This window comes from Temnothorax longispinosus, chromosome 7 (assembly GCF_030848805.1).
Source record: "Temnothorax longispinosus isolate EJ_2023e chromosome 7, Tlon_JGU_v1, whole genome shotgun sequence".
NCBI lineage: Eukaryota > Metazoa > Arthropoda > Insecta > Hymenoptera > Formicidae > Temnothorax > Temnothorax longispinosus.
Window position 1 is genome coordinate 6,928,463 of NC_092364.1, and position 13,214 is coordinate 6,941,676.

Here is a 13,214-nt window from a genome sequence, read left to right on the forward strand (position 1 = left end):
TACATAACGACAATTTATGTTGGATAGTCAAAAGACATTTAAAGAACTGTGCTCTGTCTGGGCCCTATGAGTGAATAGTCATGGATCATATATTAATTGTTAAGAGGGTACTCATCATGAAGTACGAAACAGAAGGTTTTAAATTCCTAATTGAAGTCTGACGAGCGTACGGACTTTATCTCTCTTCAAGTTTTCCTCATCGAACCTCTCTAACTGTACACAAATATTATTTTCCTAACGCGAGCGTGAAATGGGCCGCTTTTCGCGCTTGTTTTGAGTGAGCAAAACGATCCATTTCGCAATGATGACGTAAGCGTTGAAACATGGAGCCATTTCTCAACTAGTGGAGAAATAAAATTGTAAAACAAGCGCGAAAAGCGGCCTGTTTCACGCTTTTGTTAGGAAAAATAGTATGAACAACTCGTGGCGAAGAGTGGTCGAGCCCAAATGCTTTGCTCGTGCGACCAACTTCACACTCATTCAGAATCGACCACTTTTTCCACTAGTTGTACAATATACTATTGCTGCTGTGACTGGCACATGGATGTCTTTGTCAAGATATTGGGCATATTTTAGATACTATATATATTACTGCCGTCCCACGCGCACAACATCCAACCGTACGACATACAAATCCGAATTTCTTTAACATGATGGCATAGATTGCGTCCAGGGACTTAAGGTCTATCCAAACAAACTTGCATAGCGCATAAACATAAGCATAAGAAAATTTATTGGTCCATATACATGTGCATAAGGAAATAGACCAATCCATTTCTTTTATGCATATTCTTATGCACTTATGCAAGTTTGTCTGGATTGACCTTTACTGAGAACATTTAGAGCTGTCCTTCACTGATTTTGATGGCTTTGGATATGCTATAGGATGCGAAAAATAACAGACATGTGTTTTATCGGTTACCAAACATATTTAGGGATTAAATAAAGCAACCCTTCTCGAAAGAAATTTCATATATTTGATAACAAGCGAAAATCTCCGAAACCGTGAGATATTATATGAAAAAGGTTGGACAGTTACTGTGTGTATTAAGTGATCGTAATCGTATATTCGTAATCGTATATTTATAGATTTTTTTATTATATATTTTTGCAACGTTAAAGAGTAGAAAAATAATATGTAAAAAAATATGATAATCATGTAGTTATATTTTTTTAAATGTTACATTTTTGCAAAAATAACATTGAAGTGTAGGGGTATGAAAAAAATATGATATTAAAGAAATATATGTAAATACTGTTTAGTGATTACAGAGATCACTAATACCGTAACCTTTATGTCTAAAACAGTTATTCATATATCTCGGTTTCAGAGATATTCACTCGTAATTAAATATATGGAATTTCTTTTGAGAAATTTTTTCAACTCTTAAACATGCTTCAAAGCCAATAAAAAAGATACCTGTCTGTTATTTTTTGCTACTCTACAACATATCTAAAGATATCTTTAGATATGTTGTAGAGTATCAAAATCGGTGAAAGACCGTTGAGTTCCAAACACTCCCTTGTTAGCCGTGTTAATGAACTGTACGATATACATTCCATACATATTATTGTAATGTCTTTCGTTCAATTCGTTATACCGTCGTTACCGCGGGGAGGTGCTCTGACGTAGAGAAATCAGACAAGACCAGTGTGGTATGTATTCATGATCATAATAGCGAACTTCGGACAGCTCTACTACTCTGCAGGTACGTGACTCATTTTACAAGTTTATCCATGGAACTTTTTAACCCTCTTTTTATGTCCTATAATACAAGCCATGTCTCAATACTGTTCATCGGGGGCCCAACTTCCTAAGAAACTGGGCATAGTCCTTCATGAAAATAAAAAAAAATATATATATGTTTTATATACAAAGTGCTATGTAACCAATATACACATACAGTAATACTATGTAAATTATCGTAGAATCTAATGTAATGTATGAAACATAGATATTTCAATATAAACCTTAATATAAATTTTATTTTCTTTATAATAAACTGTTAACGTATTAATCAAAATATCAGATTTTGACAAAAAGATCGAATCGTAGATATATGTATGTAAATGTATTCTCAATGCTACCTCCTTGTCAATCGCGTTAGCATAGCTCGCATTTTGTCCATTCAATAAAAAATAATTATTATAAAAAATAATGATTACCTCATATTTTCAATTTGATGGAAATTTATAATGTATGTTGCTGATATTAATATGTTTAGTTTTTTATTCATATCATTTATAATTTAAATTACCTATCGCTTACAAGACAGTTATGACGTTATCCCTTAACTGATTCTGATGATCCCATTTATGTTTCCTGGATTTCAGTTGCTGATAAAATGTCTGCGAAATTATTCGCTTCGCGGCGAATTTGTGTAAAAGACGTTTCAAACGAAAAAAATAATATAGAATAATAGAAAATAAATTAATTGAAATCGTGACTTAAGACAATGTTAAAGAGTAACATATTCAGGTATATAAAAAAATATATGTATATACATTTTGGAAATTTTATATCAATATTTTTGTGGAAAGTCATAAGCAAAATTTTTTGCACATATAAATACCTTGCAAGAGTCATTTTATTAGTAACATTAACGTTACATTTGGACATAGTACGGAATAAAGCCAAACAATCGTATCATGTAACATGAAATACAATCGTGAACTTATTATTAGACTGTTACACGTCACACTAATATCCATGATTACATACAACGCATGCACACAAGAGAGAACGTGAACACATGTGCAGAGGTTCCATCTAAAAACGTGCAGGTCCATTCTCAGGCTTCTTTCTGTTTGCAAGATAATTCAGAGACATAATATTTGACCATATGTGATAAACATTTAATTTCGTTTGTTTTTGCAAAAATGACTGATCCGCACAGGCCATTTTTGGGTTTAGCGAATCCAAGCATATTACACTGCGGATACTCACAAACATGTACGTGTCGTTTACACATCATATTTACACCAATATACATATGCCTTTATGACAGAGAATGCAACTAATATTTGAGGAAAAGTACAAGCAAGATAATCTAATATAATCTAATATTCTGATATAATGTTTCTCTAATTAAAGAACAAATAAGAATAAGAATAAAATTCACATACATATTTGTATATGCAGAATAACAAAAGCTAAAGCTCTTTTTTTAATTACTTTCTTTAATTAAAAATAATATGCTATGTTTATTTTATATCTAATGTTTATTTCGTATATAAATATAATCTGTATACTTGCGCGAGAGATATTGGATCTTAATTAGTTTCAACATCGTAAAAATACCACTAAAGAACATTTATCCATCGGATATTTTTTTGGAATTAAGATATATGTGATCGTAAATGAGAATTTATAAAAAGAGAATTTATAAAAAGTTATAAAGAAGAAATAATGAAAGTACGTAAAAAAAAAGAAAAGAAAGAAAGAAAGAAAAGCGATAAAAAGAGAGAAAAAGAGAGACTGAGAGAGAAAGAGAAACGGGAAGAAGTCAGTGAGGTATCGGACAACAGCAAAAGTAACATATAGTTTGTGAATATCTTATTATTTATTTATTATCTCTGTATTACATGAAATTAATCACATATTTTCGCAACAGTCGTATATAGTCCATTCCGTTCATTTTGCATTCTTGTACCAGACAACTAGTACACATCTCGTCACAATAGTATAAAAAATTCAAACTGCATTGTACGTCCGTTGATGTTTTATATTCAAGAAAAAAATTTGTTTACAAATAATAAAAAATGAGTATTTATGCAGAGCTAACTTTTTAATAGACAACGATTGCCTGAATCTTTTTTCAAGCCTGAGATCTTTTGACAACCTACTTCAAAATTATTGAAATCGGGAGATGGTCCATATCTCTCTGCATAATTACTGTTATACTTATATTACAGTTAAGGGGGTCGTCTGGTCAAGAGGCTGTTTTTTTGAGGGAATTTTTTGTAAGGAATCATAAAAATACACTTTTTTGAAACTTTTACATTATATTTATTGATATTTGAAGAGTATTTAGAAATTTTTCCAAGTTGATATATGGCCAAGAATCCGCTGTAGAGCGCCCCGAAGACAACTGTGTAAAAAAACGGTACCCACGATTCCGGATCTCCAGTTCATTCTAAAAAAAAAAAAAAAAATTCCTCTTAATCTGTGGATGTGTGGCTATCGTGTGAACTAGAACCAAATAAAAATATTGAAATTTCAGTTTTTGCCAACGTTTTAAAAAAAGTTCATAATGAAACTTTTTTTCAAAACGTTGGCAAAAATTGAAATTTTAATATTTTTATTTGGTTCTAGTTCACACGATAGCCACACATCCACAGATTAAGAGGAATTTTTTTTTTTTTTTTAGGATGAATTGGAGATCCGGAATCGTGGGTACCGTTTTTTTACACAGCTGTCGTCGGGGCGTTCTACAGCGGATTCTTGGCCATATATCAACTTGGAAAAATTTCTAAATACTCTTCAAATATCAATAAATATGATGTAAAAGTTTCAAAAAAGTGTATTCTTATGATTCCTTACAAAAAATTCTTCCCCAAAAGCAGCCTCTTGACCAGACGACCCCCTTAATGACTTATCCTAAAGGTGCCATTTCACGCTTACGCTCGACGCTCATTTTCAGCGAGCAAAAATCTTCAAAAATAATATTTGTTATTTATATATATATATATATATATATGTATATATATAAATTTATTTATATAATATAAATAAATAAAAAATATTATTTCTAGGGTCACGTGGTTTCGCGGTTAATTATTAAAAAAGTAATTATAAATTTAGGTGTAGAATTGTATCTAATTCTTCTTGGGTCTTATGTAACATTTTCTCTTTATTTGTTTTATACGTTTCAATCACTATTTTACGCATTTTTGTCCATTCATACAAATGTTGAAATATAGGACATGCATAATTTGGCGAACAATATTCAGTGGCAAACTTCAAAGCTGATTCAACTTTCTCAGCCCATCGAATTTTAATGCACAATAGCAGCCAAACAAACCTGTGAAATACGTACGATTTACGTTGAGTAATTGCAGTGAATCAGTCTAAGTGAAAATATGCATATTTACCCGTATTTCACCATTTCTGGAATCAAGAGAGTAACAATGTGAAATTGATTCCAGTTTTTCCGTGCACAAATCAGTATGAAAATAAAAAAGTAGGTAGTTTAAGAATATTATTTTCTCGGCGTCGTCAAGATCTCCATATGTCATTGAAGGTATACTATGGGTGTTATTATCCCATTTGACCCATTCTCTCGCTAAGTCGAAACACTTTGTTTCACGTACGGTCACTCCCGGCAAGATAGATGCAGAAGAAATATTATAGAACCACGAGTTCCATTCAACACAATCTAATGTCTGAGAACAACATTGAAATCATTATTTCTAATGCCAAGCATATGAATACTAGTGCAACTGCAGTTTATTTGTATAAAAGGTACGTTACCATCTTTTTGTCAAAAAAATATGCATTCAAGTAGTTTATCCAATCCGTAGTGTTGATACTTTTAAATGCTAATTTACAAAAATAATATTTAAGAAATGGTTCGAATACTGAGGGTCCTCCTAACATATTTTCCAAATGATCTAAGAGTACATATCCCACTTCGTAAGGCACATATTTAATAGCTCTGTGAGGCGACCAACCCGTCAAATTGGGTAATAAACATCTTAGCAAGCCGATATTTGAAAGATTTTGGATCTATAATACAATTTCAGAAAATAATATGCAATAAGAATGCAGAAATTCGTGTGTGTTTATTATCTATTATACAATATAGAATATTATTATTTTTTATAACATTATTTCTTATTTTATTTTCAAAATTGAAATCTTACTATAGCATTCAAATTAGTTAATCCTTCCCTTTCGAGATAAAACTTTATGTCTTCACAAAACCATATTTTGCTTTCAATTTTCCTGCTAATAAAAATGCTAAAACTCTTATTCAACCACAAATGCTCATAATTCGAACACGTAACTAAATTTCCTGCCCAGCTCTGTGAGACATTCCGAGCGAGTTTCCTGATAGAAGAACGATCTCCGCCAAGTAGTGTCGGCGAAATAAATATCACGCATGGACATTCTATTTCGAAATGTGCCACATTTGGTGGAAGCACGCATATATCGAATCTGCCTAGAGATCTCATTTTAAATGTAATAACAAGAAAGTAATCACAATAAACAAAGAAGATTAATAATCCACAAAAGAAAAATTTGTTATATGTATAAATTTAAATAAACATATCAAAAAATAAATTTAAAGCAATTTAAATTAATTTAAATAAATAATATATATCAAGATTTCTAGTTAATATTTTATTACCCCACATATAGGGTCCACACAAACGTTCGGCAATTTCCAACATGGTTTCAATCATGGCAAAATGAAACGTATTCATACACGTGTCAATAAATTTGTTTTCGGCAAATACATCGGTCCTATTATTAAGACGTCTTTTCTCTAGTGAGCCCACAGCAATAATCACCGCATAAGATGGTACCGGTCTACTTTGAAGGAATGTATATACGGCTATCTCCGGGCCTTCGCATATACTTTCTAAATGTGCGGACGTAACAACTTTAAAATTTTTGGGTACTGAAATCTAAAAATGTTAAATATGTCAATAAAAATTAAATAGATATTTTATTTTAATTTATAAGATTAATTTTAATTTATAAGAAAATATAGGAATTCACGTTTATAAAAATATTTAATTCCTTTTTACTAACGCATTCCATCCTTATTTCTCCAAATTTTTATTATTTTTATCAATAATAATCAATCAAATATAATTAATTTCATGTACATTTACAAATGAATAAATGCGGAATGCATAGAAATACTAGCTGGTATTGCTTTTATATAACTTCTTACCGTAGCTGAATACGTAAATTTGACAGATGGAGTGTCCTGGCAAGGAAACCATGCTCTGGCGTGTATTAGCTGAAAAATTACTTTTATACACTTCGTTCACGTAGAAAAAATTTATTCATCATGCAAAAGAATATCTTTGTTTATCCAGTTTACCTTATTGTTAGACAATAGGAAGGGATATAAACCATCAGCAGTTTGCGCAGGTGTTAGCCAACATAATGCAGGAGAGTATGGAGTTGTTTCATATTCAATTTGAATTCTACATCTGAAAAGTATCGTATTATCAGTATATTCAATTCTTATACATCAATCATTTTTAGTAATTATATATTTCTAAAAATATCTTATATTAACTTACAAAGTAGCATCAGCAGTGTATGGTAATTGTACGCAAAGTGAGCTTCCAAAAGCATAATTAATTTTATTATAATAATTTAAATGTGTTCCATTAGACATGTCTGTGACACTTGATATAACAAGTCCAAGGTTATCTAAAATCTATATTTATTCGATATTACATATTAATAACCAGTCAAATTTTTTGTTCGATATAAAAATATGTCTATAATACTCACTATCTCATTTATAATTAAAGATGCACTTTCGATAGTCAAACTCGCTGTTCCTTTAAGAACTTTTCGATTAAAATCCACAATCAATTCTAAATGAGTATGTATTACACGTGCATGCCAATTCTTATAATTAGAAAGAAAAAAATAAGAAATATAGGTAAACAATAAATAATGATATATAAGTGTGATGAGTAAATACACGACAAAAAATGATATATATTGTAATTAAAATTATTATAGTAAATGCTTGTAATATCATTTGTAAAATGCAAACAACTTCCAGACTTTATTTATACTAAATACAATATATTTCATACATTTAATAAGACAACATAATGCGCATTATGTTGTCAGTTAATTAATACTGTGAGAAAATATGGCAATTCTGGAAATTTTTAATTTATTAGGAAAGCTAAGGATATGTGCAGTAGTTCCGTCTTTCAAACAACTTTATAAATTCTGTTCCTTATTTTATTACATTTTTTAAAGAAAAAAAAAGTAAATAAATTTAACGTTCTTTATATGAACAATGCTTAAGTAACTAATTAAATAACTAAAATACCTGGTTTCGCAAAAGAGTGTGGATCTTCAGTAGATCTTGAAACATTCATTTCAGTAGTTTTTGAAATATTGCTGTCAGTATAACTGGAAAAATCCATTTTAGGAGAGTCAGCCTCTTCAAATGACTTGCGATAATTGATCTTTACGTCTATACTGGCCGCACAAAGGTACAGTATGCTCTTCACTTTTACCCATTTTATTTTGTTTGGGCACTTTGTTTATTAGAACGTCAAAGTCAAAGTCACTGTAAATCCTTGTGCGTAAACATATTTGAATTTGGTAAATTTAGTAAATTAAACTGTTATACACTGTGGGACTGATTTACTTTAATTATATTTATATTTTCTAGCTCGCCTTTCTTAGTTTTTTCTATTTTTAATACTCAAATAAATATCTGTTTTATTTGAATAGGCAGGAAGCGAAAGAAAAATTTAAAAACTATTTCTCGTGCCCGTTCACTTAATCCAACAGATACAATTTGCTCCAGCGTTAAATTTTCAACCCTTTGGATAATGGTTACTACCGCGTCAAATTCTTATTCATAGGAGGATTATAGTCGGCGAAAAGCCGACATGTGATATCATGATGGCTCCAAAAAAATAAGTAATAATGTACACGAAATATTTAACGTAGTAAAATAAGTGTCAAATATATTATTTGATGCGTCACATTTTAATTACTAATAAGCGGTTGATATGCCATAGTTCTTTGTTGCTCATGTTACTCATCGATCCTGCAATTCATATAAACGTGTAATCTGTAGATTGGAAAATTATATTTTGATAGATATCATAAAATTTAAATCGCGTTATAAAATTTATTTATTTTTATATACATATAAGAACACAAAACGTATGAGATGTATGCAAATTCCGCAAAAAAATTTATATTTATCATCAATTCCCGTTTAATAAAATAGAATACCATGAAGAATTGTCTTTCTAAAAATCTATCATTTCGACAGAAATGTTAATAAAACTAATCAATTAATGGAATGTTTTTGTTCTAACAACTTGTCCGACGGAGAAACAAATACAAAGCCATCTTTGGCGGTCAAAGAACTTTTAACTCTATATGTAAAATAATTTTAGATCGACTATTTTCTTGGTCTTTATATTAAGAATTATGGATGCAATTTTTGCAGTATTTCGTGAGCTCAATTTGACAACAGTTATTAAAAAGTAAAAACAATAACTTTCTAAAATTTTATTGGTTTTGCAAATCTATATTTTCTGGTCACTATCTAACTTCATATTACAACATCCTTGCTTCCAAAAAAGAGGCATAATAATGGGCATGGTTAATATATATAGCCTTTTTACTATCGCGTCGATTTTATATTACACGTCAAAAATTTCGATATTCTCATTTTAATCATCGAAATGTATGTATTGTATTACATATGTACATACGTGCAAGTCTAGGGATAACGAGTCGACAGTAGAGGATGAGAATAATCGAAGTTCTTTGTTTTTTAATGACATATTGTTTTTCTCATAGCAACTCGCGTTTAAATTATACACGTCTAAATTTCTGAACAATTAATAATCAATTTTTTCACAAATCCATTGATTTTAATACCGTACAACCAATGAAATGCTCTCGAGGTCTAGAATATCATCCTGGAAATTGCAACGATTTCTCACAAGGTACGCGGAAATGGTATTATTCAAACGTCAAATGAGGTTACATAGTTTTTTCTTAAAAATCGTACTTTTTCGTGTTATTAATGATGTATTTGCTAATGAAATTTCACTTGCAATAAAAAAACTGGCAATTAATTGAATAATGAGAAAGTCTCGCGCGCAGATTATTCTCATCGGACAAAGGTGGAGGAAGTAAAAAAGATATAGCGGAATGCACAAGACCGACAAAATTCGAAACGTGCCAACTGGATCCCTGTATGATAGATCCATGCAAACCAGAACCGACTGTCGTGATCGTAGGGGCCGGCATGGCCGGACTATCGGCAGCGCATCGATTGGCTCAGTGCGGCCTCCGTAATTTTACGGTTTTAGAAGCAACAGATAGGTATCTTAATTGAACAAATTCAAAATCAGCATTTGAATTATAAAAATTAATAAACCTTAACATTAAACTAGTAATAAAATATTATATTATCTTAATAAAAATATCTCAAAATAACATATGTTACAGTTAAATTTAACCGCGTTGCTTCAATGTTATTTCAACACATATAAATTTTAATAAAAGTTTATTAATGCATTTCTAATTCCAGACCCGGTGGACGGATTCACTCTTGCTGGCTGGGCGATGTGGTGGCGGAAATGGGCGCCACGTGGATCGAGGGTGGTTGCGTGGCTAACCCGGTGTTCACGTTGGCGGCGCAGGAAGGCCTATTGAAGACACCGCTTTTAAGACCGGAACCAAGTCGCGGGCTCTTCTGTACCAGCGACGGTAGGGCCATCGATCTTCCGGTCAGCATCGCGGCGTATCACACGTTCCGGCAAATCGAGCAGCAGGCGGCGGCTCTCTTTGCCCTTGGCTGCGGCCGTACCCACGGTACGTTGCTGAATTTTATGGGCGTCAGAATTCAGCAGGAGCTCCATAACTTCCCCGAGGAGCAACGGTACAGTTGACCCAGGTCAACCGCAAAGCCATATCGCCAGCGATGTAAAGAGTTGGCTTACGATCTTATAATTAGACGAGTGGAGAGTCTCTCATTAATTTATTAGAAGTATACGATCGGAGTTTTTTTTCCGATAAAAATGTTCAGAAAACATTATGTGGGTACAACTTGGTTCGAATACTCAAACAAGAAAATACAATTGTTATATTTTATTAGTTTATAAATTATAAATAGTTTAAAAAGTCAAATAAAAACCACAAATACGATAAACCATGTGCTACAGAACGGGATTATATTTTAACCGCGAATGTTACTTTTTAATTATCTTATTTCTCATCGTGTTTCAGCACTGATTATTTATGTTTTCGTGATCATATTATTCAAATTAGTAATATATGTCTATGATTGACATATATATGCATATATCTTAAGCTTAAAATTGTATTTTAACATTATTATAAATATGTAAATAAAGTTAATCATATAGTAAGCAATTATTCTAAAAAGCTGTTCGCATTACTGATAAGAGAAATGAATTTGATTTAGTTCGCAAAAAGTATAACCGTTACATCGCTGCGCAACTAATTACGGCTAAGTTATATATGCTTCTCTGCCATAACCGAAAGTTGACAATGTGGCTGACGTACGATTCGCAGATATGATGCCGCGAGGGTGATGTACGGCATGACGAATTGTATGAGATGTCGATGCGGTGATGACCTCTCGCTCGTCTCGGCCGACCAATTCGGCAGTTATATCGAGATCCCCGGTGGAAATATCAGGGTACCCTTGGGATACGTGGGGGTGTTGGCTCCCTTGCTTCGAGATCTGCCTAGTTGTTGCGTCAGGTTTGTACAAAAGCTCGTTTAACTCATTATTTCACCAATCTAATATCTATTAATTTCACAAAGAAGTAAAATTGAACTACGATATTAAAAAAGAATTACGCGAAAATTTAAAATGGCTATATCTATATTTGACAGCTACACGAAAAAAAGCAAATAAAAAGTAAGCTTTTAAAGAATGTAGCTTTGCAAAAAAAGTGATTTTGATGATCAATTTCCAAACGCAAGACTGCGATAATATTTAACATCGTAGGAAATAAGATTTTCTCTAGTTAATTAATCGATTAGTTTAAACTTTAACTGCAAATAACTTCTGTTAAAGGCTGTTTATAAATATGGAATCACTCAATGCTTTCAAGGTACTGCAAACCAGTTAATTGCATTCGGTGGGGCACAGTAAGCGACGCGTATCCACGAGCTGTCGTCAAGTGCATCGACGGCGAGGAGTTTCCTGCCGATTACGTGATCGTGACTCTTTCACTTGGCGTCCTAAAAAATCAGCACGCGAAATTGTTCCTACCGGGATTACCCGCCGAGAAAGTCGAAGCGATCAGCAAGCTCGGGTACGGGCACGTCAACAAAATCTTCCTGGAATACGCGAGGCCGTTCTGGGTCTGGCGAGAGGGTGCCATCAAGCTGGCTTGGTCCGCCGAAGAACTGGCGGACAGATGCGATTGGGTGAAAGGTTGTTACATTTAATAATCCTAATATTAATGTTACGATGTAAAGAAAATCGATGAAAGTGCTCGCGTTTAGGTGTGGCAAACGTAGAGGAATTGCCCAATTCTCAACACGTGTTGTGCGCCTGGGTGTGCGGACGCGAAGCGACGGACATGGAACTGTGTTCCGACGAGGAGGTGGTGGAATCGATGACGACGGTCCTTCGTCGATTCACCGGCGATCCGACATTACCTTATCCGGCCAACATTCTCAGGAGCAAATGGTGCATGGATCAATGTTTCGCCGGAGCCTACAGTTACATGGCGATGGACAGCACCGTTGGTCATCAGTGTGATCTGGCTAGTCCGTTACCGGGTAATCTCCAACTTTCGTTTGCGAATCACCTACCTAGATAGCTGAAAGAGACCTTCGCTCTGGATTTCTAATATTAAAAGATATCCTATATTAAAAGCTTATATATAGCCCTTAATTTAATATTAAAATCGATAAATATCGGATATTATATAATGATTACAGCTTGAACAGCTTGAGCCTCGCTTTCTGGTTATTCATAATATTCAAAAATGTTATGTATTAAGACAGCATGTTTAGTACTGAATTTAATTTTAAAAAATCGATAAAGAAGTTATTATATAACAATTAAAATTTAAAAAAAGCTTAGAAGAAACTTTGTCCTGAATATTCCGGATATTTCTGAAAGCTTCTATATTGAAAGGGCTTATATGGACCTTGTTTAATTTTAAAGTCGGACATTAACAATTTCGTTTATGGCAGCTTCGGCATTTCCTCAACATATACATCATGTTCTTTAGATTCTTGCGAAGCGGTACCTCCCATACTCTTATTCGCGGGCGAGGCTACTGTACCGGGGCATTACAGCACGGTGCACGGTGCGAGGCTCAGTGGTATTCGTGAAGCAGAGAGAATTATTCAATTGACAAAACGTTACAACGGTCCGCCGAAAAAGGTGCTAACTAAATCGTGATTTAATCGCGGCCGACGGAAGCACGCATGCGCGAAGAAGGCGATTACGTGGAACTTTTGTTGTGTAACATGAATA

General features: G+C 32.9%; 2 protein-coding genes across 2 annotated transcripts; one reads left to right on the plus strand and one right to left on the minus strand.

The window, feature by feature from the left end:
• Positions 1-4,885: 4,885 nt before the first annotated feature.
• On the minus strand, positions 4,886-6,255 carry LOC139816422 (leukotriene A-4 hydrolase-like). Its single transcript, XM_071783903.1, has 3 exons — positions 5,866-6,255; positions 5,474-5,728; positions 4,886-5,385 (listed from the first exon to the last, which is right to left on the minus strand). Exons 1-3 carry the CDS (start codon positions 6,175-6,177, stop codon positions 5,071-5,073), a joined length of 882 nt encoding a protein of 293 aa, XP_071640004.1. The 5' UTR covers positions 6,178-6,255; the 3' UTR covers positions 4,886-5,070.
• Positions 6,256-9,634: 3,379 nt separating this feature from the next.
• LOC139816402 (peroxisomal N(1)-acetyl-spermine/spermidine oxidase) lies at positions 9,635-13,214 on the plus strand. Its single transcript, XM_071783889.1, has 7 exons — positions 9,635-9,687; positions 9,848-10,069; positions 10,278-10,628; positions 11,285-11,476; positions 11,833-12,158; positions 12,230-12,508; positions 12,967-13,214. Exons 1-7 carry the CDS (start codon positions 9,635-9,637, stop codon positions 13,137-13,139), a joined length of 1,596 nt encoding a protein of 531 aa, XP_071639990.1. The 3' UTR covers positions 13,140-13,214.